This window comes from Coffea eugenioides, chromosome 11 (genome assembly GCF_003713205.1).
Source record: "Coffea eugenioides isolate CCC68of chromosome 11, Ceug_1.0, whole genome shotgun sequence".
In the NCBI taxonomy this organism is placed as follows: Eukaryota; Viridiplantae; Streptophyta; class Magnoliopsida; order Gentianales; family Rubiaceae; genus Coffea; species Coffea eugenioides.
The window spans coordinates 44,914,067-44,940,378 of record NC_040045.1 but is presented as its reverse complement, the minus strand read 5'-3'; the positions used below and the strand labels follow the sequence as shown (position 1 = coordinate 44,940,378).

At 36.2% G+C, this 26,312-nt stretch overlaps 3 protein-coding genes and 1 non-coding gene across 9 annotated transcripts; 2 read left to right on the top strand and 2 right to left on the bottom strand.

Annotated features, from left to right (window-relative positions):
* The first annotated feature begins 7,470 nt into the window (after positions 1-7,470).
* LOC113752695 lies at positions 7,471-9,989 on the top strand. Its single transcript, XM_027296775.1, has 5 exons — positions 7,471-7,964; positions 8,050-8,529; positions 8,633-8,812; positions 8,910-9,001; positions 9,087-9,989. The coding sequence occupies exons 1-5, from the start codon at positions 7,755-7,757 to the stop codon at positions 9,790-9,792; spliced, it is 1,668 nt and encodes a 555-aa protein (XP_027152576.1). The 5' UTR covers positions 7,471-7,754; the 3' UTR covers positions 9,793-9,989.
* Positions 9,990-10,715: 726 nt separating this feature from the next.
* On the bottom strand, positions 10,716-10,787 carry TRNAG-UCC. Its single transcript has one exon. It is a non-coding gene; the product is annotated as a tRNA-Gly (tRNA).
* Positions 10,788-12,300: 1,513 nt separating this feature from the next.
* Positions 12,301-15,993, top strand: LOC113754060 (dual-specificity RNA methyltransferase RlmN). Of its 3 annotated transcripts, none has more exons than XM_027298380.1 (9): positions 12,301-12,602; positions 12,702-12,781; positions 13,743-13,845; positions 14,057-14,154; positions 14,275-14,405; positions 14,489-14,597; positions 14,813-15,004; positions 15,079-15,215; positions 15,358-15,993. In XM_027298380.1, the coding sequence occupies exons 1-9, from the start codon at positions 12,356-12,358 to the stop codon at positions 15,674-15,676; spliced, it is 1,416 nt and encodes a 471-aa protein (XP_027154181.1). In that variant the 5' UTR covers positions 12,301-12,355; the 3' UTR covers positions 15,677-15,993. The 3 variants fall into 3 exon arrangements, with proteins under 3 accessions (XP_027154181.1, XP_027154180.1, XP_027154182.1); XM_027298379.1 differs by having other exon boundaries at positions 12,699-12,781; XM_027298381.1 differs by having other exon boundaries at positions 12,302-12,602; positions 12,699-12,781; positions 15,388-15,993.
* Positions 15,994-18,967: 2,974 nt separating this feature from the next.
* Positions 18,968-26,114, bottom strand: LOC113751775 (deoxynucleoside triphosphate triphosphohydrolase SAMHD1 homolog). 4 transcript variants are annotated; one of them, XM_027295906.1, is made up of 19 exons: positions 25,849-26,114; positions 24,904-24,941; positions 24,780-24,802; positions 23,168-23,274; positions 23,036-23,087; positions 22,875-22,959; positions 22,292-22,382; positions 21,883-21,918; positions 21,700-21,767; positions 21,542-21,604; positions 21,253-21,308; positions 21,095-21,168; positions 20,904-20,996; positions 20,709-20,810; positions 20,519-20,599; positions 20,348-20,439; positions 20,218-20,233; positions 19,554-19,664; positions 18,968-19,437 (listed from the first exon to the last, which is right to left on the bottom strand). In XM_027295906.1, exons 1-19 carry the CDS (start codon positions 25,966-25,968, stop codon positions 19,330-19,332), a joined length of 1,416 nt encoding a protein of 471 aa, XP_027151707.1. In that variant the 5' UTR covers positions 25,969-26,114; the 3' UTR covers positions 18,968-19,329. The 4 variants fall into 4 exon arrangements, with proteins under 4 accessions (XP_027151707.1, XP_027151708.1, XP_027151710.1 ...); XM_027295907.1 differs by lacking the exon at positions 24,904-24,941 and having other exon boundaries at positions 25,849-25,987; XM_027295908.1 differs by lacking the exon at positions 20,218-20,233 and having other exon boundaries at positions 19,346-19,437.
* Between the last annotated feature and the right edge of the window lie 198 nt (positions 26,115-26,312).

Sequence of the window (26,312 nt, the reverse complement as noted above, 5' to 3'; positions counted from 1 at the left end):
CTTGGACTCCTGACATCTGCAATTATGCATATTGGAGAGTGGCTTCCACTAATTTCAATATTTGACTAATTGAAGTATAACAAAGATATCATGAATATGTACATGAAGTATACCGTTATCTTAGAAGTGATTATTAACAAGGGTAATTTGAGGGACCAAATGTGCGTGCAAAGGGTACAAAATCTGCTGTTTCGGTCCAAATGTGCGACAGGTTTTTTTTTTTTGGGAATAACATGCAAGGCAAAACTTTAGGATGGATTTGCTTTGCTTTTTCAGTTTAGCCTTTTACTTCAACAAAAAGAAAAGGATTTTTAATTACATCATTTCAATCTGCGTGCTTCAATTTTACAAGTAGTTCGATCTGTGTGAATGAGAATTTTATCTTCGGATGACCAATTACAAATTCTTTCCAAATTAATTATGGATGGCATGAGAAGAATCTTGCATACCAAGCATTGGTGTGTTGTCAATTATGTCGTGCAATCCTTATGTGGACAATTTTTGTTAAAGAACATAATTGACAGTTGTAGAAACACGGATCCAGCCTGGATACTGTAACATTAGACTTAACTTCATGTACCACACATTACCCATTGTCCGAACGACTCCAGAGTCTCAAGTCAAGGAATTGCTGATAGAGATTCAAGGCAAGGCATGTTTATTTTTCCGCCTATAAGGACAAGATTTCATTCATAATCGTCACCTAGAGATCTCATCAACAAATAAGAGGGGCACGCAATAGATTCTTTGGATCGTGAGTCACTGGGAGTCTCCAATCAAGACCTGGGTCGGACATGGTGCAACCAATAGTACCAAAGGCGCCGCATTGTCTGATTTCTTGGGTCGCGGCAACATCAACTATTACAAAACGCAGCTGGCTTGACAGCGGAGGTCAATAATTCAAATCTTGCCTTCCATTAAAAGCCGTCACTTAACGTGATTTCTATTAGATTTATATGAGTGTCTCTTGCATCCGTTTGATCAGATGGTAATTTAGCTCTCATCAATTTTACGTGATTCTGTTGGGTCATCCCCTACTATAGATTAGAGTAGAAGTTTCCATCGATTTTCTATGATACTGTTGGATCACCCATAATATATGTTAGAGTAGAAATAGACGTAGATAGAGACGAATAAACTCAAAAAAAAAATAATTCAAAAGAAGCGGCTATCCTCAAAGTTCAAAGAACTATGCTTTTACCCTATGAAGATGGTAAACTTTCAAATAGGTCCTTGAGGCCCTTTGAGAAACAACCTCCTTTCGATTGATTACTTTCAACCGCTTTGAGTGGGAGTAAATTGCTTTTTAACCTCAAAATTTCTCCCATTTGCCAAATGGCCGGAATTTTTTTTGAAAGAATGGCTCCGTTTGGCAAATGAGTTGTTAGAGTGTTTGTTTAAAATTTTACTATAGAAGTTGTAGGAAAAATTTTTAAAGTATATAAATTTTGAATGTTTTGAAGTGTATAGTTCAAAAATTTTTTAAATTATTGTAAACTAAAGTTGTTAATTAAAAAATTTATAACCAACAAATTTTGCGTCATAAACGTTATTTGCCCCAACCAGGCCCATATATAGTAAAAAGACGTGATCAAAACCCGCAGAATGAAAAAAAAAAAAAAAAAAAAAAAAAAAAACCCGCAGAATGATAAAATCAAGTCATACACATAGCAAAACATAGACTCGCACTGTTTAGACTAAAATTTATAGTTGGAGTACATGATCCAAGAGCTTATTTATGCGGGACTTGAGGGTATCATGCAACCTCACAATTCAATGCTGCATCAGTTTATCACTAGTGGTACTCTTTTCAGATTTCACAAACTGGTCACCAATTGCCGCAAACAAAAATTAATTTGGAAAAGCAGTAATCTGACCAGAAATTTTTTTTTTTTTTTTTTTTTTTTTGAGAAAGAGAAATGTCAGTAGACATTAAAAATTGCGTCTCACGTTAGCTTTTCACGAAAACCTCTCACATATGAAATTTGACGCACATAAACCAAATGTCGAAATTCAATTAATTCTCCCGTCTCCATCAACATTGTGAAAGCAATTAAATATCAGAGTACTAATGTCTGATTTTACTTTGTTTTTTCGGCAGCGTCATTTTCAAGCAAACTACACTCCAAAAGGGACGACTTATCCTCCTAATAATGGCCCCTCCTGAGGTAGCTCATGTGGTTTCGATCCCCTAAGTATATCGATCACAATTCGAGTTTCAGGCAATGTTTTAAAAACCGGACCGTTAATTGAACCGGTGAAGTGAAAGGGTCGAGGTTCAACCGGTCGGACCGGTTCAACCTCGGTTCAATGAATTTTTTTAAAAATAATTTATATAAATATATATATGTACAAAATAAGACATGTAATGGACTAATTTAATATTTTATATGATGAAAAGTTTACTATTTTTTAATAACTTGGATTTTTAAAAATAAATTTTTTAAATTATAAGTTAAAACAAATAAATTTCATCTCAATTTCAATTATATCTAAATCCAACCCCAAAATATCACAATATTTTGAAATTATACAAAATTCATGTCTCTGAGAATTTAGATATTATGAATTTAAATTTAAATTTACGTTTTGGGATTTAGAGATTGCAATTTAAAAAAGAAAATTTGGAGTTCAAAGGAAATCAAGAAAATCGAAAATAGAAATGTAAACTTGATAAGAAACAAAAAATAAGATAAAAGTGAGTGGTTGTGGCATTAAATAATTTGAGTTAAAAAAATTTCTTTTTTAACTTTTTTCAATTTAATGGACAAAAACAAAATTAAAAGATGGAAGAAAACATCAATAAATTAAAAATAAAGAGGTTTGATTAAAAAGGGAGTGACAAAAGAAAAGAGGATAGAGAGAGAGAGAGAGAGTTGAAAATTAAAAAGAAAGAGCCATGAGGGGATGAGATTTTGTAAGAAAAATGGAAAAAAGAAATATGAGTGTTTGCTTTATATAAATAAGTTATCAAAAAAAACTAATAAGATGTGATGGTGCAACGGTTAATACATTGGTCTTTTATTACAAAGGTCTTGGGTTCGAATCTTGATTGCTGCATTTTGCAAAACTTAAAAAAAAAAAAACAAGAGGAAAGCTGAAAACCGGAAAACTGCCGGTTCAATCCGGTTCGGCGGTTTTCACGGTTCAACCGGTCTTTGACCGGTTTTCTAGCAAAGTCAACAATGTCATTGAACCGGACCGGTGCCATGGCCGGTTCGCGGTTCAACCGGTCGAACCGATCAGTCCGATCCGGTTTTCAAAACATTGGTTTCAGGTATACCTCGCTCGGAGTTCAGGTTGGATGCCTTTCCCCGGATCCTAGGGGATTAGTCGGGCCGTAAGACCCGGACAGCCCTATGTGAAAAAGGAAAAAAAAATCCTCCTAATAATGGTGCCACTGCTTCAGGAGACCGCCGTAAGATGGAACTGTACAAAATGTACACACCGTGTCCAATCGGCTTCAAATCCACAGTCGCAAGCAGTTCGGTCGGTCCACTGAGACTCTTCCACGCTGATTTATTTTAGCCGGACAAAGTTTCGTGCCCCAACGATGAATGGTTATTCTCTGTTTCTATAATCATCCTTTTTTTTTACTGTTTACAATTTTGTACAAAGGCCATCCAAGAAGAAATTCTACGAACAACTATCTGATTACACGAAATGCCACACATCAACCATCAACTGCCAAGGAGTAGTGAAAAAACCAAGTAGTCCTTAAACCTTAACTCCGTATAGTGAATTCGTTTGATTCGATGATAGTTAAATTTTCATCGATTTTTTCATTGATTCAATTGAGCTTTCTCTCTTAAAATAGACTATAGTAAAAGTAGTAGTAAAACTAGGTGTAAAGTAGATTAATTTTGATTGTCGGAAAAAAAAAGCCTTAACCACTAAATCCATTAGCTTTTAACTCAAATCGAAATTTATTAAATTTCTTTAATCTGTCACACAGAAGGAGAAGAAACGAGAAAACCTCTATCTTCTTTATCCATAAATTCAATAGTATAAATAAATATCAAAGGCATCAAAAGTTTGCAGACTTGAAAAAAAAAATTCAGGCTTGTGATCCAAAGTCCATTTGAAGAAGCACAAATCTTGGAATTTATTCTCACCTTTATTTTTTCCTTAAATCTTCTCTCTATAAGCGAGGAAATTTTTTACAAACTTGGATGTCTCTCAGATCTTGTTCTCTCTAGTGAAGATGATCCCAAACTTTGAAAAGAACGAAACCATGCCAATTAATGAAATGGTTATCATCGTGTCCAGTTTATTACAAGTTTCAGTCAGATCTTTCCCCTCTTTTGCTTCTCTGGCTGAAGGCATGGTGGAGAGAGAAGACTGATAAGGTGCAGCCGTCTTTGTTGTTTCCTTCCTTTCTACGTAAAATTTTATTGTGAGCCAAGCCGTATTAACATCGATTTTAATCGGGAAATAAAAGACATTGGTCAGGTGAAGGTTCCACGTGGAAGAGTCTCAGCGAAGCGACTGAATTGCAACTGCGGGGCTTCGCGACTGAGGATTTGCAGCCTGTTCAATGAGCCCATAATAGAATTAGAATTAGAATTTTGCTCGTGCCTTGGTACAATCTTTTTTTTTTATTGTAAATTTATACAAATATAAATAATTTAAATACAAAAATTAACAACAATGCTACATATTCATCTATATTAATTTTAAATATTAATTTATTTTAGACGTTCAATTATTTACTAAATTTTAAAATTTTGTTACATAATTTTACTATAATATGATAGTATATATCAAATCATGTATCCCATATCAAAAACTTGATAGATATTCCTTTTTTACAAATATTCTTTTAGATAATTTAAATTTTTACAATGACCATAAATCTAGAATTATATATTCATATTTAATTAAGTAGAAAAAATCCAGTACTTCATTTTTCTTCATCAATAAATATTCAGTTTTCAACAATATTGGTAAATCTATCAGTGTAACAGTTAATTCACTTTTTTCACAAAATTAATTCAAAATTCATGGAACAAATGATGAACAATTTGAATACTAATCAAAGGTATGGTGGTTAAAAGAAATAATTTGGGATATGTAAGATTTTAATAATTGTTGAAAAAAGGTTTTACTATAGTTTTATATGTAATAGTTTGATAGAAAGCAGAATCATTAAGAAAAGATTAGTTGTTGTTCAAAATAATATCATTAAAATAAGATTAATTATTTTTTTAAAGTTATTTTAAAATTAGAGATAATTTTTTAAACATATAATAATCCAAATAGGATTTAATATGGGTAAAATCCAAATGACCCATAACCCATTAATTCTCTTCAATTAAGCATGTCATGTAGGAGTGAGAAACAATTCTGATTAAAATAACTACTTTCACATATATATATATATATGTATATATAATCTCCACAAATTTTCTTAATTTCCCAGAATTAATGGAACAACACATTGGTACCGTACAAGCTAGGTTATCTTTTTCCATTTAGACTCTCATTCTCTCAAGCAAGCAGCCCACAATGTGCGTTCAACTTCTGTAATTTTTCAACTTTTGAACCTTGTAGCTTGAATAGAGCTTCAAAGCTTGGTGCAGCCGAATCGTCTCGTTTCGGATCTTTAAGTGGTTTGATGATATCACTACATGTTGTAACATATGGAAAGAGCATGCTTCTTGCGCTATTATCTGATTGTCATCCTTTTGGAATCCATGCCTGTATTTTAGGGAAAATAGCTGTGTAAGTTTAGTCTCCAGTCTCATTTGTAAACTACGTAGAGTTTTTTACGTGACCATAATGATGTATGATAATATGATAAACAGTAATAGTAGAAATTGAATGAAGATCGATAAGTCTGAACCTACAAAAGTATTTGCCACATCCGAGCTCGTGAGGTGATCGGCATGCTTTGCTCAGTTTAATTGGATGAAGCTTTTGCTCCTGCGGTGTTTCCCGGTAAAGTTCAATCTGACGTTTAATAAACCAGCAGCAGCTCATAAATGATAAAAACAAGTCGAAGCGAAATAACGTTGGGTTTGTTTGGATAGTAAATTTATCCCAAATAATATTTTGTTTGCATCATAAATACATTTTCTAATCCGTCTTTTTATATGTTCAATCACCTTTTTATCTCACATACACCATATCACAAAAAGTGCTACAATAATTATTAGGCGGAAAAGTCTACTTTACTTGAAAAAAGGCATAATGAAAACGGTAAGATTAGCTCAATGACATGCAGCACTCGATCCTAACTTTTCATTTTTTGGGTCCCGCTAGCCGCTAGGGCTGACTGGGCCTCACGATAGCTGTAATTTGAATTTTGAACACGTAACATATAACTTGATTAGTATGGTCGAACTTATTAGTATTAGGCAAGTAGCGCTGGAGTACAAGGCTTTCCAGTGTTTAATGGACCGTTTATCTATTTGCTACTATTTCATCGTATCATAGAATTCGTCGGTTCAACCAGTTGAATCCCAGTTAAACCATTAACCGGCTGAGCCGATCCTTTGCTGGGTTGATGGCCGAATTGGGCTTAAAAAACTATGCAACTGAACCTCTATGCGTTAATTTAAAAAAAAAAAAAACTTTAGACATTAATTGTTAGGATTAATTTTGTGCATACCGACAGTGTATAATACATTAACATCCTGAAATGCACGCCACCTAATATTAATTTAAATTTAAATTTTATTTTGCATGCATATATAAAGTTGCTAGCGTGTAAAATATTATTAATCCTAATTGTTATGGCGTCAACTACATAGTAAGAACTTGTCCGACATTGCTTCAATCGGATTAGAGAATCTATTTCCCCCCTAACATAAAAGATTAACCGAATCTAACGAATTATCATCCCATCTAATAGGCCATGTACTAAATCCAAACCCTTCTCAATGATTGAAAGTAATAGTTCAACCATTTTGGAATTTCCATTGAGCCATTTCAAAGACAACGCCGATGAATTTTCACAGTATATATTTCAAGACAGCTACAAAAAAAAAGACTTTTGAAATGCCCTGAAGAATTAATTATCCTAAACAAAAATAGCTCATGAAGAGCTCCGCTGCTCCAGGAGATTTGCATATTTTAGGGGGCCAAATGAGATGATTCATGAACAAAAGAAAAAAAAAAAAAGAGAAAGAAATTAAAGTGTCATTAGTAGAAATCCGCAGCAAAATTGCTTTCCCTATATATTAATCAAAAGGAAAGTAATAGGGGAACCCACAGAGCAAAAAGCAAAAGTAGAATATCCATAACTCATTCCCTTATTACAAAGCCAGAATGACGTGTAAGCGTGACACACCAGCGACATGCGACCGTTATCCCAACGTTCAGAAAAGCAAAATTTAAAAATATTGGCCCCTTCTGCCGCCTACTTGCCCGTTAGCCACCCTATCCTTCCTCTTCTTCATTCTTCACATCATCATTAAGTCGCTCATTCAAAACCCGTCTTCTATTCACGAGATTCTTGTGAATTGAGTAAAACCCAGAATTACTTCTCCCTTGAAGCTCTCTTTAATTCTACCTAACCTTGGTTTTCCTTCTTTCTTTCTTTTTTTTTTTATATTTTATTTTATTGTATATGAAATATATTGAAGTTACTTTCTTCATTGTTCCACTTTTTATTCTCTTCAGGGCCATTCTTGAATTTTTACAGTTTATGCTAAAATTTTAATCACGAAAATTCACAGCTGTTCAGCGATTGTGTTTCTTGAAAATTTTACTGTTCTTTACTCTTTTGGGCTTGATTTCTTGAAGAAATTATGGCTACATTAGCCCCAGGAATTTTATTGAAGCTACTAAATGGGATGAATTCAGGGGTCAAGCCCACGAATGAGCATAGGAGTTCACTTTTGCAGGTTACTGATATCGTCCCTGCAGATCTTGATGAGAAGAATCTTTGGCCCAAGCACGGGTTTTTCATCAAGGTTTCAGATTCTTCACATTCGATTTATGTTAAGGACCTTTTGATCGTTGGACCTTGTTCTGAGTTTAAGATGCAATGGGGCATTTATCTATGCGAAAATTGGAGATGGATCACCTGTTCCCCAAAAAAAGGTGCAAATTAGTGTAGGAAGACATCCATTAGTTGGCACTCTGAACCTAATGGGGTTAAGAGAGAAGGGAGAGAAATTTGAGCAGAAAATCAATCCTAAATTTTCTGCTCCAAGAAGAGGGTCTTGGGGTACAGGGCCAAATGGGACAGATGCAGCTGCTTCTTCACCCCTGGTTTTAAAGCCAGTGCCTTTGGATTTCGATCAATGTACACCAGTGAAAGACAAGCCCAATTCTGTTAAATCTGGGGGCAATTTTCCAATGTCCCCGGTTATTCGAGGCAGAGCGAAGGATGGAACTGCAAATTCAGCCGTAAGATCATCTGTTGGTGGTGCCCTGTTGTCCAAAATGATGGATTCAAAAGGAGAAACCCCTTCGTTGGTTCGAAAAAGCTGTTTTACCCCTTCAATGCTAAAATTTCCCAGGAGCAAAAGCGTCTGCGATAGAGAACAGAGGATACCAAAAAGTCCCTTCAACTCAGCTGTAGGTACATTATTCTTCTTTGCTTAGTTGCATGACAGATTGCAGAAGGCCTAATATCTCTCTCTTTTGTTTAATTTTTTCGATACTCATTGTTCTACCTTAGGAAAAGAAAAGTTCAACTCCGCCCCCAAATTTAAGGAATGCAAGACAAGCAGCTTTTCCCCATGTTGGTGGAGATGCACAGAAAATTTCTGTACCGGCACAATCACAGTCTCATGATTCAGCCTCCAATAGTACCAGTCTTCCCATGAATTTACCCGGAAAGCTTAGCATGCTCGGGAAGGTAAACTTCCTAATTCAAGCATCTCCATTACTCAAAACGTGCTCTATTTTATACAGGGCGTTATGTACTAACATTGCCACTGATATATGCCTATCAGGAAGCTATGCAACAAAGGGAGGCGGCCCAGAAGATAGCACTTCAAGCACTAAGAGATGCTTCAGCCACTGAAAATCTCGTTCGATATCTGAAGTATGAGATAATTATCTTCTGATTGAATTGGAATTTATTGATCCCTATGAGTTGTAGTTAAATACTAATCCTACTAATCTTGTAGGATGTTTTCAAACCTGAACAAATCTGCTAGGCCAGATGCTCCATCACGCTGTTTTGATCAGTTTCTCGAGTTTCATAACCAGATTGCTCAAGCAATAGCAGAAATGGTGTCTATTCAAGCAGCGAGTGAAGTTGCTCAAGCGCCAACCGTAGAATCAAAAGAAAATGGTGAAAATTGTTCTGAAGAAAAGACCCCAATTTTGCATGAAATAATGCACAATGTAGACCAATCCCGGAACTCAGAGTCAACTGCCTCTAAAAGAAGAGCTGCACTTTACAAATCAATTGCTGTCTTTCCAGAAAGAAGTGATCAGAAATCAATTCTTGGGAAGCATTTGAGATCATCAATTCTCAGCCAGAAAGTGTCTTCGGAGAGAAAATGTTCGTCAGAGAATGATGAAAACAGGAAACCTGTTGCTGCTGCCGCTTCTGGCAGCAGCAGCCTATCCAATACAATCAAATTGGGAAGGCAGATAGAGACAGAAGCAGGAAACTGGTTTATGGATTTTCTAGAGAAAGCTTTGGAAAAAGGCCTGAAGAAATCAAAAGCAGAAAAGGAAATGGACGCTTCCAAAGTTCCCCAGTCACTTATATTAAAAGTTATCAACTGGGTAGAGGTGGAGCAGAGTGACCCTAGCAAGCGGCCGGTGCATCCCAGAGCAGCTCATATAGCTAGGAAGTTGAGGATCAAGATGAAGAACCCTTGATTGTGGATTGAGCAGATTAACTAAAACAATTTACAATTTGGATGACTTGCCAATATTTTCAGGATTTGTTAATATTTTCTTAGATGCAAATATTAATTTGTTTATTAGAAACTGGTGATTCCATTGTTTAATTGAGACGCAAGTTGTTCTTACGTCAGCCAAAGGATTCATGGGAATATGTTTTTCTGTAAGTTCCATATCTTATAACAAGAAGTCGTGTCAGGCAAAAGTTGCAATTTCAGCGAGCATTTATGGGCAACTACTACTACTACTACTTTTTGTTGTTGGGCATATTGCAACGCAACAGATCTTCTGTCTCACATCCTGTGCCACTTTCTATCCCACTTTTTATTATATTGTTATTTCTCCTACATAAACATCACGTTTTAGTTCTTTTTTGTTTCATTAAGATCCAATAACTATTAATTGAGTAATACACAAAATTTAACAAACTCAAAAAACCAAAATGCATAAAAAATGAGATTTTTTAATGAATTTTCTACTGTATTTTTTAATTTTCTATTATATATTGCTTTTTTGAAGCTACTGTATTATTACTCAAAATTTAACAAACTCAAAAAACCAAAATGCATAAAAAATGAGATTTTTTAATGAATTTTCTACTGTATTTTTTAATTTTCTATTATATATTGCTTTTTTGAAGCTACTGTATTATTTTTCATTCAATTAATAGTTATTGGATCTTAATGAAACAAAAAAGAACTAAAACGTGATGTTTATATAGGAGAAATAGCAATATAATAAAAAGTGGGATAGGAAGTGGCACAGAAGATCCGTTGCGATATTGCAACCTTGCCATATTTAAGATCAAAATGTTGAATTTCGATACTTTTTGTCTCAGAAGCACTATCCCAAGGAGTTAAACCAGAAAGCAAATCATAGTTCAAAACCAGAAAACAATCTGCGTTTGCCGGGAGTCGAACCCGGGTCTATTGCTTGGAAGGCAATTATCCTAACCGTTGGACTACAAACGCTTTTGTTTGTAACTTTGTGAAATCTTTCAAAACAATTTCAAGTAAAATCTTATTTCACTTTCTGATGGACCAGAGAATTTTAAGTAACTGTTGTTTTGAAATTGTCCTGAACTTCGTTTGGGAGTGGAGGATTTGGAGAGAAAAGAAAGGGAAAGAGGAGAAATTGAACATTTCGTTCGTTTGTTAGTTTTTATTAGGTTAATCATATTTTATCCCCTTAAAGAATATCCCATTTCTTAGTTTACCCCCTAATATTTAATTTTACTCACTTAACCCCTTTTAGGACAAAATTGCCCTTGCATTATTTTGACTTTTCATTTACCTTATTTTTCTTTCTTTTATTTCTTTTTCTCTTTCTTCTTTATTTAATTCTTCCTCTTTCCCACAAAAATTTTCACCTTAATGATTGAAATAAAAAAGGAGGAATTGCAGAGATCTATCTTCTCCTTAAATGATTAAAAAAATATTCAAATCACTTTCCTAAAATACAATTTTTTTAGCCTTTCAATTCTTTTAATTTTTGGTTTTCCTCTTTCCTTTCTAGTTTCTCATTTTATTCTCAAGAAAATATCATAAGATGAAATTGTTTTCCTTTCTTTATTTCTTTTTCTCTTTCTTCTCTCTTTCATCCTTCCCAATAGAAATTTCATTTCAACGAAAATTTTTGTTTTGAATTTGTAATTGTATATTTCTGGGTGAAGGTTTAAAAAAGGCATCAAAAACTAATTTTGATTTTTTGTATGATGCCACGTGTCACAAATTTCAATTGATGATTATTAATCAGGTCACAATTTCATTTTAAGATATTTTCTTGGAAATAAAATGAGAAATTAGAAAGGAAAGAGGAAAACCCAAAATTAAAAGAATTGAAAGGCTAAAAAAATTGTATTTTAGGAAAGTGATTTGAATATTTTTTTTAATCATTTAAGGAGAAAATAGATCTCTACCATTTTTCTTTTTTAATTTCAATCATTAAGGTGAAAATTTTTGTGGAAAAGAGGAAGAATTAAATAAAGAAGAAAGAGAAAAAGAAATAAAAGAAAGGAAAACAAGGTAAATGAAAAGTCAAAATAATACAAGGGCAATTTTGTCCTAAAGGGGTTAAGTGAGCAAAATTAAAGGTTAGGAGGTAAACTGAGAAATAAAAGGAGTATTCTTTAAGGGGATAAAATGTGATTAACCCTTTTTATTAGGAAAGAAAAGAAGAGAAATAGAAGGATTCAAGAGAATAAATAGTACTAAAATTTTTCCTTCCAAATTGGAGAGAAAGTTGGAGGAACCTTATGAAAGTTTTTTTAAAATACCTATTTTATCCTTAAAAATATCATGAATAAATATTTAATGACTTTTATATCCAAAATCATTCCACTAATTCTCAAAACTCCCAAACAACATAACAATACCTTCTCTTCTCTCATTCTCTTCTCTCTCTCGTAACTTTGTTTTCCCTTTTTCTCTTTTCTATCCTAAACTCCCAAACTTAGCCTAAGAGAAATTTTACAAACATGTAAAATTAGCACATGTAGGCTTTGAAAGGCCTCGGCTTGCTTCTGTAGCGTAAACAAGGCATGGAGCTGAGCGGCAGTGTGTGGATGCGGCGAGTTGGGATGTTATCTGCCCGCCGTTCTTTGCTTCATTTGGCTGCCACTCAGTTTCACTCTTCCTCCACCAATTTCCTTGCAAGCCCACCTCTATCCTTCCCCTTTCTTACAAAATTTTTAGGTCCATCTTCACGCTGTATATCTTTCTCAACTCACTCCTCTGCCGCCCCTTTACCCTCTACCCTTCACCAAGATGACCTTTTTACTTCTCCCGGTACAACCCTTTTCAATATAGGTTGTTCTTGTATGATTAAAGATTGAATTTCTGATTATTTAATGCTTTTTCCTTTTGTTTATGGGGAAATGTTAGTAGGGGACGATGAGAAGAAAGCTGAAAGTCCCAAGAAGGGATCAAAGGTGATATTGAAGGGATTGACGTATCCTGAAGTTGAAGTATGTGCAAATACTTTAGCTTCGACTTAACCAGCTGTTGAATTCTGTATTTTAGTGTATTTTTTTCATATTTTAAATTTTAATTTGCTTTTGACTGTAGTTAACAACTTTTACAAGTGGTGGCGGCGATGAATCTAGTTAGGATGAGTGAAGTATGGTTGGTGTTTAGATAAAGATGGAATTTTGGTGAGGTTGAGTAGCATCTATAGCTTTGGTAGCAAAAAAATGAGAATAGAAAGGCTAAAAAGATGGGATTTGTAGCTTATTCTTAAGCTTTTAGGATTTGATGTTTCCTCTGGGTAAGTGTCGTGCAAGCATGTGATTTCAATTGAGCAAGAAATAGGGATTAAAATGTCCTAAATGGGGAAAGAAATTAATCTTATAGCAGTGGTGCTCTCTGATTTGAAATGCCTGTTGATTTATCAATAATGTTTACATCAGAGCTCTGTGGTTAGCTTTTTGCCTTTCTCGGCAAAACCATAGTATTTGGATACTCAAATTCGTGCTCAAACAGGCCTTCAATGGATCTTAAGCGTCTTTTAGTTTTTGGTGTTTGACTGGTCCGTTAGCACGTTGATATCTCTGGTCTCCTTGAATGAAGATGTGATATGCATTAGGGTGCTGAAGGTGTAACTAACAAAATCAGTGGTGAAGCTTGAGTAGGTAGTACTGTTTGCTTCTAAGATTGAAAAATAGAATGCTCTTCCTGATTCGCAACTGACATATGATTCCTGGTGTATGGTAGGTCCTAGGCTTAGTATGGGTGACTACACTTCATGACTGCTTGCGTTTGCCTGTCTTTGCTTTATTTTGAGGGTATTGTTTATTCAAAAGTGTAATTGACTACTAAATGATCAATCCCTCTCCTGCTTCTGCATTTCAATGGGAATGTAGTTTCGACCATTGTGCCAATCTCTTGCTATAATTTCTACTTGTGCTTATTTTCAACGTAATTTACCAGAAATGGGTTCAATCACATGGATATAGGCCAGGTCAGGCTTTGATGCTATGGAAGCGCCTATATGGAAATAATGTCTGGGCAAGCTGTTACGAGGAACTAGAAGGTTTTCTTTCCTTTTTTTTTTTCTGTTCCTTGAGTTACTTTTGTAACTGTTAATTTGGCCTACTGTTCCTCGAGTTTGTTTTATAATTTCTACTTTTGGTCTTTTGCATTATAAAATCGGAATTTTGAAGGCCTCTATGTTTTTGTGTGTGTGTGTGTGTGCAGACTCTGCTTTGCTTTCCTATTGCCATTTATGCTGATACTTTTGACAGGTTTGAACAAGGACTTTAAGAAAATGTTAGGTGAACATGCTGATTTTAAGGCGCTGTCTCTAAAAGATATCCATACTGCATCTGATGGCACTAGGAAGGTAGAAATAGTCTAGCCAATTTGTATGCTTCTTCTGTAATATACACATAGGCTGCTTTCTGATTGTGTTAAATTTCTCGAGACTCATCTCACTCACGTGAAGTTTCACAGGAGTTAACAGATCTTATTCACGTTGGAAGATGGGTTGATTATAGAAACTGTTGTAATACCTTGTGAAAGGGGTAGGACCACTGTCTGTGTTTCTAGTCAAGTGGGATGTGCAATGAATTGCCAGTTCTGCTACACAGGCAGGCAAGCTCTTTCATCTTTATTGTATCCTTGTTATGTAATTACTGTTGAAAAGGATGTTTCAAATTGTTCAAGAAATCTTGTAGGATGGGTTTGCAGAGAAATTTATCTACAGCTGAGATTGTGGAGCAGGCTGTTTTGGCTCGCCGCTTGCTGTCAAGTGAAGTAGGCTCAATAACCAATGTGGTTTTTATGGTAGGCGTATATTTGTTGTCAACTTACGAAATTTGTTCCCTGCCTATAGGTGGGCGAGTTGTTTGTCTTGGGGAACTTATTTTATGCATTCCTGACCTCAAAGTTTACCTGCCTTACCTTATTAATGTTTGTTTTGAAACATTTTCCCACCATGTGAGGCAACAATAGCCTCTTCTGAATTACTAGTTATTATTTAAATAAACTGATATATGCAGGGGATGGGAGAACCACTTCACAACTTTGAAAATGTCTTAAAGGCCTCAGAAATAATGGTAGACGAGCAAGGACTTCATTTCAGTCCTCGCAAGGTTACAGTTTCAACCAGCGGGCTTGTTCCCCAGCTAAAGCGGTTCCTTCGTGAATCAAATTGTGCATTAGCAGTTAGCCTGAATGCTACAACTGATGAGGTATTCCAAGTCTTATTTTGCTGAACGGTCATGGTATGGATGCTGTTATTTGCAATAATGAACATGTTTTGCAGGTCAGAAATTGGATCATGCCAATCAATCGCAAATATAAGTTGGGATTGCTTCTTGAAACCCTTCGAGAAGAGCTTTGCGCTAGGCAGAACTATAAAGTATTATTCGAATATGTAATGCTTGCAGGAGTGAACGACAGGTAAATAATTTTCCTGCTGCTGTCTTTGTACTGTTTGATAACGTCTTTTGCGGGGTGTGTTTTAAATGGAGCATGTTTTCCAGCTGCTGGAATTTTCATTTTTCGAGTCCTTTTCATACAATTTGGATCTTCTCCTAACCAGATTTACATCACAACACATCTCTATTGGCAGTACCGAGGACGCCAAGAGATTAATCGATCTTGTACAGGGCATTCCTTGTAAGATTAACCTCATTTCTTTCAATCCTCATTGTGGATCCCGGTTTAAACCAACCAAAGAGGACAAGATGATTCAATTTCGTAATGTTCTTGCCGAAGCGGGGTGTATAGTTTTCCTGCGATGGAGTAGAGGGGATGATCAGATGGCAGCCTGTGGTCAGCTTGGGAAGCCTGGTGAAATCCATGCCCCCTTGCTTAGGGTGCCTGCCCAATTTCAAGCTGCATTGGGAGCTTCAATATGAGTTACTGCTGCTTGGGTTAAAATGTTCAATCAATCAACTTGAGAACTCCAAGAAGGGGAACCCATACATTCTATTTTTCACTTGCAAACATAGCCCCCTCAATTTCTGGGCTTAGGGATAGTGCGCCCGTGTTTGATCGACCCAGAAAGACCCGACTTCTCATTTTGACTGCGGACGCTACATTTGCATGGCTTCTTCGTTTCACTTTTAAGCCTATTGCAGGCCATTTGTTTATTCAGCTTTTGTGCTACCCATAAGTTTTAAATGCTACTATCAACTAAAAATTTAGCTATCCAAGATATAAATTGAAGACTAAATCCACGCTTCCCTCTATTTCTAGTTTCATTTTAAATTCAAACTCTCGATGCATTGATAATTTGTGTCATTAATATTGAAACTTGTGCAAAGTGTAGATATAGAAAGGAAGGGTATGGCAGAAAAGAATGTGTGTTTTTAAATTCTAGTTTTATTAAGCTCTCTTCAATGACAGAGGAGGCGCTCCTTTTCTGTCTTTTCTTCCAAAGCACAAAGAAGCCTAAATAATAAATTTGAAGACCATAAGTCTACGGCTGGCGTATTGCAATAGACCAACCAAGTGGAACAACTAAGTAGGATCACAAATAAACCAAGTGCATAACTTTGGTTTGCCTCCACCAAAAAAAAAAAAAAAATACCACTTATGAAATTGCAGCTCGAAAAGAGGAGTTAAAACGTCAACCTTGATGATGGCCTAAATATTAGTATAATAGATGCTGCGAATTTAGAACTCCTAAAAGAAAGAGAACAGAAATCAAATTTCTACTTGGCACAAAAGACCCTCGTGATCAGGTTTCTTCTTGAGCATTTCCATTGCAGCTTCAGCGTAAATTTTATCCTCCCCACGAAAAGCTTCTTCAACTACTAAGTGATCATCCTGATTCGAACTTCCATTGGGTTTGCAAATAACAAGAGTAACCATCTTCACAGCTGAGCCGGAAGAGGGCAGTTTAATCACCGGCGCATACCAGAACCTCACCTTCAACCCTCTATTCCTGGGAACATACTTCTTCGATTTCCTCATCCGAGCAAGATCACTTCCTCCGATCTCAGCCCTACCTTGCTTCTTTGAATCTGTGACCGCAACATTTTGAAGCGATTCTGTAAAGAATGGTACCAACTTTTCCATCATTGAAGTCCAAAAAGAGACGACGACCGCCATGTGTCTATGAAAGCAAGTTCCGATGTACATAACCAGATCACCAGAAACAACATCCTCGTAGTCAAAATCGTCATCAAGATGAGCATTATTAGCATCTAATTCAAGAAGTCGATTGGCAACCAGTAATATAAAGCTAGAGGATTTGGAGTCAAACTTCCACTGGACCAGTGCATCGTTCCTGAAGTTGTCGTACCCGGGATAATCGATTTCCAAATCCAGTGATCTCATGGACTTGAACTTCCCTAGATTTTTGGCGATGAAATCGACCAAAAGTTCAAGATCCATGGATGTGGACCGCCGCCTGGACGTATTCATGTTCATGCAGCAAGACAGTACTCCACGGACCACGAACACCAGAGGAGAGGTTACCGATTTGAGGATTTTTTGGGGCAAAGAGAGAGGGTGCCGGGTCATGAGATTGGGATCCCTGAGTAGCTTATGCATATGGCGACGAGGGACCTTGAAGGAAATAGTTTCGGTTTTGTAAACCAGGGAAGAAAAATGCTTGGAAACCAATGAATACTTCAATAGTTCCTTGGCCTCACAGATTTTTCCAAAAATATGGAATATTATCAAGTCGTCTGGTAAGCGTTGGAAGGGATCTTCATGATGTTCTCCATCTTCTCCAACTGATAAAATTGTGTGAATCGTCATGGAGTCCTCCATTTTCACAAATCTCTTCCTGCGCACAAATAATAATTTTATCTGTTATTTTCCTCCTTATTTAGGTATTAGCAGTAAACTGTACTCGTAATATGTGCAGCCAAGCGCCTTCTTGATCAAGCAAAATTCTTTCTTTGGATTTTATATCAAAAAAATTTGCTTTTCTGATTCGAAAAATGGAGAATATCCTTCAATTATAGATTTTATTTCTTCTTGTGGGTTTGTGTTGTGAAATCCAATTGGAAAATATCCTAGACATGTTCTATCGTATCTCAAGATTGAATATTGGTAATGGATGTCTTATGGACTCCCTAATTTACAATAATATCAAATTATAGACCTGTATTTATTGCCTTCCCTTGTGTTTAGATACTTTCTGAATAAATTTTCAATTTTCCAAAAAAAGTAACACTTGAAACCCTACTTAGGGAGTCACATAGGCAAGCAAACCCCTAATACAATGACGTGATGGCCGCAAATTGGAGTTCGAAATTTACGTTTATAATGGCTTGGCAGCTTCTAATTTCTGCCAAATATAATAACCATACATATTTTAAGATAAACAATTTGCAAAGTTCAAGTTACAGGAACGATTCTTTTTCCATCAATTTGCATGTTTTTTCCCCATCTTACAGAGTAATTGAACTTAAGCAAACGAAACCACCAAAGAAGTTGCTGATTCGTCACTTCCAGAAATTTAGTATTTTTAATAATTTCGAAGGATAAATCAGGATGAGAACGTAGGTGTAACCATGGCATACGACATTCCTTAGAATGTCCCTACAATAACATCCCTATCAGAGGAGTGATTACAACTGCAGTCTTCTTTTCCATCATGGGACTACTGATTCCTAATTGTACTAATTCTTTTTTTTTTTTTCAGTTGGGGGTGTCCGACCTACACCCGACTAATCCCCCAACCCTGAGGAGAGCAGGCCCCATTGATCCTCAGGAAATTACGCCAAGTTACTGAGCTCAAAATCGAACCCAGGCCTCTCACCCTAATAAGGGCTACACGACCACCCGAGCAACCCGTCGGGGGCTCGGGATTGGGGTTAATTCATTCTCTTTTCCTTTTTTTTGGGTTACTAATTGCAGTCATTCCAACAAACTGAAACCAGCTAAAACCGGTTGCATGTCACTACAAGGGACTATGGCAGCAAAACATTTCCCACAACTACGTTTGACGATGTGGCATGACACAGAGTAGGGGAAACCGATCTTCATCATTTGTAACATAAGATAAGTCAAATAATATATAACCTTCGTCCAAACTCTTCAACCTTACGGCAGTCTACGATCATTCACTGTATTAAACTAAAGAGTAAGCGGTTGGCAATCTATCAAGAGAAGTTAGGAAGTGGTATCCTCGCAAAATCAAAGATACGAAAAGCAATAGAAGAAACACTTTTTGATACTTTGACTAACAAAAGAGCAATTGAGTGGAAGATAGAGTATCTCTGCGTATCTCAGTGATAAATCATAAAAGACATCCCCTTGCGCTGTGAGGTGTTAACGAGGAATGTTTGGTCCAACTATCTGAACCAAAGCCAACCAATCGCATCCTTTTTAGCAGTTAGCACTAATGCGAGCAGCAATAAAACTTGCTGAAGAATACGTACTCTTAAAGAGACATTGCAGTTGTTGCACGTGGGGCTGTGCATTTGACATTTGTAAGAAATCACAAGCACTTGTACACCTACTTACCTTGACATACTATCTACACTGATGATCTACCATTTAAAATACTGCGGAGCGTGTACTGCACTTGAATTAGTCAAAACTGAGAACCTCAGCTCCTTTGGCGTTTCTTCTTTGAGTTGGGAGTTCCATGTACTTGGGTTTTCATCCCATAGGTCCGCATCTGAAAGTTTTCAAATGCCTCTGATACTGCTTCGACCTGAATTTGATACAAAAGGACTCCAGGCATTAAGCATATCTCTTGGATTCAAACAACCACAGAAGACGTCGTCCAAAGACTAGAAAGAAGGAAGAGAAGGTGATTTCGACACAGACCAGTTCAGGTTTCTTGGCGTACACCCTCACTATCATGTCTTGATAGCAAGCAGGCAGCAAGTGACTGATCCGGTCATCCTTAATAGAGAATTTCTCAGTGCTCGCAAAGTCCTGGGACAACAAATACTGCTTTAAAAGACAACACCTCTGCAGAGAATGTAGCACAGTTTGAAAAGAGGTAGAATCGGTTAGATAATGTCATTGGTGGTTCCCTTTGGCAGGTCAGCGGAGGCATTCATAACGTCAGTGGTTTTTTTTTTCTTTTTTTTTTTGAGATAAAAGTACCAGAAGAAAAGACGCTAGTTTTCAACCTGTTCAGCTCCTCAAGATAATAAACGCATTTTGTATGTCAAGAACTGAATTTTGGTCAATTATAATCAACACATCCAGATTTAATTTACATAAATTCGTTATCCCAAGAGGTTTCAGTAATCCACCCTGCCAATCTTTTATATGTCGTGTATAATAATGAGTATGGTGGCTTTGGAACTACTTAATTATGTGAATAGAAGCAAAACACAAGTATTACCACATAGATGACCAGTAGCTATGATTACCCAAATAGTGAACATACTAAAGTACCGGTGGAAGTAGCTTAATAAAGGTAAAAAGTCAAATTCATCAAGTTTCATTTCATTGGGGATGCAAAAGGGGGTAGCATTACCTCGAAAAATTTGATGCTGGTGAAGAACATAGCACATGAGAACAGAAGAAAGAAAATTGTAAATTGAGGTCAACTTCATAGATCCATCATCAAGTCATGCAATCCAACATTGAAATACTCCTCAATGTACCTTTCAAGTGGATTTTCCCTTCCTCGAGTCAGGTCAATCTTCACATTTGTCACAATTATATCTTCCTCTTTCAATGTAATACCACCGGATCTCTGGATTAAAGAATATCCTTTAGGGATTTTCACTGTTTTATCCCAAAGACTGAAAGGTAATCAAGTAGCAAAGAATTACCTGGGAACAAACTATATCTTGTGGAGTTGCTACTTTAAAGTGATCCAATCTGTCCTTTGGAACAGCAAACTGGTTACAAAACTGTCAAATGTAGAAACATGGATCAGCAGTTCCAGAACTTGACATTATGAAGAGGCACAGGATTTAGTACAGAAGACTTTATTCCAAGGCATGCTTCACACATTTATACCTGATAAAGATCCCTTCTCCTGATGCGAAGGATCAAATCCCTGGATTCCTTCAATTCTTGGTGGGAAGAAGTTTCAATGGTTTTCAGTATTGTGTCATCTAACTGCAATTCAATGATCAGAGCAACTTGCCTCAAATTTTGAACACAAGCCACCACAATCTAAGGTTAATGCAAGGATCGAGCAACTCAAGTGACCTTCCAATACTGAGCAGGATCATCAATGAACGATGCAATCTGAAGATAATCATTTGCTTTTATCATGGCATCAACACACATAAGTTCTATTGCCTGAAAAACAGAATAAAAAGAGTAGATCAGAATTCAGATATGAATACTTTGACCGACATGCCACACTTTGACATTTAGACAACCAAGATATTTGGCACCTTCACTTTTGGATGCATATAGACAGTCCGATGCAAATCGGCCCTTGAAGAGAATAACTTGTGGACTGTAAGATCTGATCACAGAGGAAAAAAGTTCAGCCAAAGACCACATGAACTGTTACATAAATTAGTCAGCAAAAAGATCTAGTATCACCCACATTCCTTAGCTCGATAGCAAATCTCATCATCTATCACTCGCATATTTTCAAAAAGCCTGAAATTCGCAAAGTAAATCTTAGGGGTTAGAAAGGCTTGAGTACTGGTTTTTATCAAATAGAACTCCTACATGTAAAGAACGGTCAAAGGGAAACAAAACCAGATTGCTGTCCAGTAAACCCCAACTCCAGTTTTATATGAAGTACCATCTAAACCATTATATCACGTCAAAACTGAAGAAAGAAAACAGAGAAAAATGAACTAAGAATGGTGTCTAAATCTTTGCGATACCTCCGAAACTGAAAATTGCACCCTAGGCCACAAGCACGGGAGTCACGAGATATGTAATCAAATCTGTCAAACAAACAAGTCAGATAATTCAATATTCTCAAAATGCTGGTAGGATCAGCAGTTGCTCCAGAAAATAGAACTCAAGATGGAAAACATACTTGTCAACATCTATTCCATTTCGTCCATTAGCAACAATGTCATATAGAAAACTCTTCTCTTTAAAGCTCTACAAAGCAGATTAATTTTGATAAAAGCAATCACTAAGAATGATGCACATGCTATTGTTAATAAGCACTGTCAACGCTACATCCATGGAAATCTTTCCCCTGTCAAAGACTTACTGTTGAGATGGAGCGCTCAGAGGCATTTATCATGTCCTGAAATAGAGTGAAAAAATAGCATGTCATAAAAATAGCAAAACAAAACCTGACACAGTATACAGTCATAAATAAGCAGATTTCATGGAACAGCCCATCCATATAAATACCCATCACTATTAATTAAAGAGGCCAAAAAGAACATTATGACTACTATCAGGCAGAAAGACGTCCTGAAAGTAGTTATCCAAATTCAATGGAAGTTAGGTAAATTAATTGATGGAAGAAAGTTTCCAGAGTTTAGAATATGTCACATCTGATACAAATTTTTGAAGCTCAAAACTTCAAAATTAAGTCACATATGATTAATGCAGATAGCGCATCTAATATAGTAAAGAGGAACATAACAAAATTAAAATGACATTTCTCAAACCTTGACTTTTTTAAGATTTTCAGGATCAATATCAATGTTATGCTCATCAACAATGTAATCTGTCATCTTCAAAGACATGTCTTCATGTGACCTGCAAGATTTTCACTTGCATAAAGGAGTTGTTCCATATGACCATAAGCATCACTTAAAAGTCCTCATCTAAAACTAGACCAAACAGACAGGCATTGTAACCAGACCAGGCTGAAGAACACTGTGATTGAAAAGGCTAAAATGCCTAAAATAAGGTTACCACATGCTGTCAAGCAACACTGACTTTGTGTAACAAATGGAGTATCTATTAACGGCCATTTCCATGCCAAAAAGTCATATATTACCACAGCAAGCAGAAGAACTAAAAACTGTACAAACATAGATACAAAATGTAACATATCCAAGGTTAACTTTTACGCTATTCAGCTCATCAGAAGGTAAATCACTGTAAGAGGGACTTTTAAAAAGATGAATATGCACCACTCTAACGCGAAGGGATGATACAGCCATAGAGGCAATTTCAGAGACACAATAAATTTTCAATTCAGTGCAGAAATTCTATCTTGAATGGAAGGGAGGGGGAAACGAGCACCATTTTAAGCCATTAACAACTCGTGGAAGAAACTCTCGCTCAAACATGTGGCTGAATGGCCCATGTCCCACATCATGCAGTAATCCTGGATATGGGGAAAAATTCCAATTGGGTGAACGAAGACAAGGATATGGGGTGTTTACAATAAGCACCATACTAACCAGCTAATTTTACTGTCTGAACATCAATCTGTTCAATACCAAGCTCCAAGCCCTACATATGAAGTGAATGTAAATCTAGTAGGACTTAGCAAAGAACCACAATGCGAATGATGGGATAGAGAAAATTTCTACTTGATATCTTTTAAGTTTATCCATTGCTTTGTTAGCAAGCCAATAAACCCCAAGCGAATGCTCAAAACGAGAGTGGACAGCCCCTGGATAAACCAAGTATGTCATACCTGAAACAAATGAAAATAAGCCACTATCTCAACTTGAATTCCAAACACATCCAGCAATGAATGTGGTAGGACATAGGATATGCCCAATTATGACATGACAAGACGTAGGAAATATTCAGATAAAATTGACTCGAACCATCAAAATCATGACTCTGCAAGTCATTATTATCAGCAGAAGTATTCAACTACCTTCAAAATTTTTGGTCAGTTTTTTGTTTTTTTTTTTAATGCTGCAAAGGAACATATTGCTAACCTAAATCTTGGAAATCCAATTGTTAACAGAAGTAGGGAAGATGTTTCTGATAAGCTGTTTTGCCTAATTATGCTTGCAATATATTTAGACAAATTCAAGAAGTTTAGCCTCTGGATGGATATCTAAATGAAAAGACTATTTTCTTACAGGCTATAAGTGGTATGTACGAAGATGATACAGATAAACAAGAAAGGGTCAAGAAATCAAGTTCCTAGCAGCAGGAGAGAATTTTAAGTACGTGACTTGTGCTCCCTAGCTTAACATTCAGCCATCAATAGCATCCAATCAAAGGGATCCATAATTGAGGATAACTGAAAATCTTTACTGAATAGTTTAAATGATTGCATTTCAAAGCATATTAGTTGAATCAACAAAAGCGCGACCAATTATAGTCGATAAGATTCTACAGTTAAGGTTTCCAAAACATAAACATATTACTTTTGGTTAAAATTTTCCAGCCGCAATACATTTTTGTCCTTTATGAATATTCGTTTTCCAAATGCAAGTAAAACTAGTGGTTTGAAATGGAAGCATTGGCTTTATGTGGGAGAGTGCAGAGCTGTATATTCCAAAAAACAGAGTATACAGTTCATCAAAGTCCAGAATAGAGGCTAGTGCAACTAGAGATCAAAAACACATCCCTGGGCCTATACAGTTTGATGACTTGTACATCCAAAAGTTCTAACCAAGAAAGAAGGGACAAATTCAAGTCAACATCTATTGGACATGAAAACAAGCATCTATACATGTGATCTCTGTACACATATCAATACCAACTTTCAAGGGAATGAAATTGATAAATGTTCTGTGTTGCAACAAGAGAGCAGAAAATAGACATTTCTTGACAATCAAGGAAGTTATAAAATAATGTCCCGAGCTGCTTCCATATGCATACAGCTTAAAAGATCGTGGCATCAACGTGCTTTCTGATGGTAAGAAACACATATTCATAAGAAACTAATAAAGATCATAAAAAGAAGCCCTTCCCTATCAAAATTTATATGGCATTTATGTTCTAAACAGTAATAGTGCAAATCCGAATTCCAATCACGTAAAGAAGCCTCAGGTACAGTAAATGGCAAAAGGAAAAGGTAAATGATAGAGATTAATGTGAATACTTCCTTCCAAAAGAGAAATTCCTCTCTTTTTAGCTCATTGATCAATTTCAAGTCCGGTTTACTCAACAGCTTATACAGCGCTAACCTCAATTTCATACTAGTGATCCAATAACTAGCAAGGATGCCTGACTTACCGAGCTGCTTCAAATCACGAAGCCTGTGCGTACAATAATCACAAAATAGTTACTTCCAAAAGTCAAATGCGTACTGCAGTCAAATAATAGAAACAGCATAGCTTCTAAAGTAAATCAAACTTGCCTCTGAAACTGTTCAGTATCGATAAACTTCAAAGAGAGCTACAAGATCACCAAAATACACAATTCAAAAAAAAAAAAAAAAAAAAGAACAGTCAAACACTTGTATCCTTCAAAATTCTGTCCGCAATAAAAGATTATTAGTTGATTCCTGCTCCGGTAAAGAATTAAAACAACTAAAAATTATATTATGCAGAAGCAATACCATTTTCAAGTCAACAGTGCCTTGAAATGACGTAATTTCTTCAGACAGAAAAAAATTTAACCTACGCACAGCCTAATTAAAGAATGTTTTGGTGCCCGAGTAAACTAATAAGTGCGGTAAAGAAAAGTACGATTAGAAGAAATGATAGCTAATAATGACATTTACAAACTCGATTCACAAATACGACACCAAAATTATTTTATTTCAAGGAATAGGTCATTCAAATACATAAAATTACAATTCTCAGCTAACAATGAATCCTGTCTTTCTGAGGCAGTCGGTAGTAAATAAATTAACAAGAGGAAAAATCAGTCTGTTGAAATTAACTTCTCAAACCTCAAACAAACTGTCCTGTCCAAGCGAATTATAGAACTCTCCAAGAACGAACAGAATGAACTGGTATACGCTTCTTTATTCATAAGAAGAAAACGCATTTAACTCCGAAACATCGAATATATATACATAAAACAGCAGATAAAGTCTCGTATTCTTACAAAAAAAATTTTCAATCTCGTTTTCGCTATCAAAATACGTAAACACGGTGCCGGTCCGCTAACGAAATCAAGCCTTATCGAAAGTAACGACTTCATCAAAAAAACAAAAAAGAAGAGAAAAGAAAAATATAACAAGAAGAAAAAGACAGAGCTATATTAGAGTTCGTTGCATGCGGAAAAAAGAAAACAGAGCTCCAGATGGAATTTCACAAAAGAATTGAAAAAGGAAATTCGGTAATAAATGCATTACCGGATCGAGGTACATGTTTCCGTGGACGTTATCGTGGACGGATTTGAGAAACCGGCGATCATCACCGGCAGAAGCTGTGACGTGGCTGGGAATGTCCTCTCCTTTCAAGGAAGCTTTCATATTTTCTTACTCCAAACTCTCAGTCAGGAACTTTCTAGAGAGAGAAAGGGCGAGTGGCGGGGTTGAAGGAGTGAGAGAACGGGTGAAGAATTTATGGGCAGAGGAGGAGGCTCGAGAGAAGAAGAAAACTGAAAGGAGGCGTTGCGTTTGATTGAGATGACAGAAGAAAAGAAGTGGACAGTTACAGACTACTAATAGACTCGTTTGCCGCACATAATGTATAGGTGCAGAAAGCTTTGGAGTGGTGGTGAAGTGATGCCGCCAAATTATTCTGTTTCTCCTCACGCGCTATAGTTGAAGTGGATGTAGTAACACAAGATTCAAAATTGGTTTACTCCAGATGG

Coding starts and splice junctions, on each gene's coding strand:
- LOC113751775 (XM_027295906.1), bottom strand. CDS start 25,968: ATGAAAGCTTCCTTGAAAGGAGAGGACATTCCCAGCCACGTCACAGCT. Junction 21,309..21,541: donor TGCAATTTTCAGTTTCGGAG/GTATCGCAAAGA, acceptor TGCGAATTTCAG/GCTTTTTGAAAATATGCGAG. Junction 21,169..21,252: donor TTGCTATCGAGCTAAGGAAT/GTGGGTGATACT, acceptor CTCTGTGATCAG/ATCTTACAGTCCACAAGTTA.
- LOC113754060 (XM_027298379.1), top strand. CDS start 12,356: ATGGAGCTGAGCGGCAGTGTGTGGATGCGGCGAGTTGGGATGTTATCT. Junction 12,782..13,742: donor TGACGTATCCTGAAGTTGAA/GTATGTGCAAAT, acceptor GTAATTTACCAG/AAATGGGTTCAATCACATGG. Junction 15,005..15,078: donor TGAATGCTACAACTGATGAG/GTATTCCAAGTC, acceptor CATGTTTTGCAG/GTCAGAAATTGGATCATGCC.
- LOC113752695 (XM_027296775.1), top strand. CDS start 7,755: ATGGCTACATTAGCCCCAGGAATTTTATTGAAGCTACTAAATGGGATG. Junction 8,813..8,909: donor AGCTTAGCATGCTCGGGAAG/GTAAACTTCCTA, acceptor TATGCCTATCAG/GAAGCTATGCAACAAAGGGA. Junction 9,002..9,086: donor AATCTCGTTCGATATCTGAA/GTATGAGATAAT, acceptor CTAATCTTGTAG/GATGTTTTCAAACCTGAACA.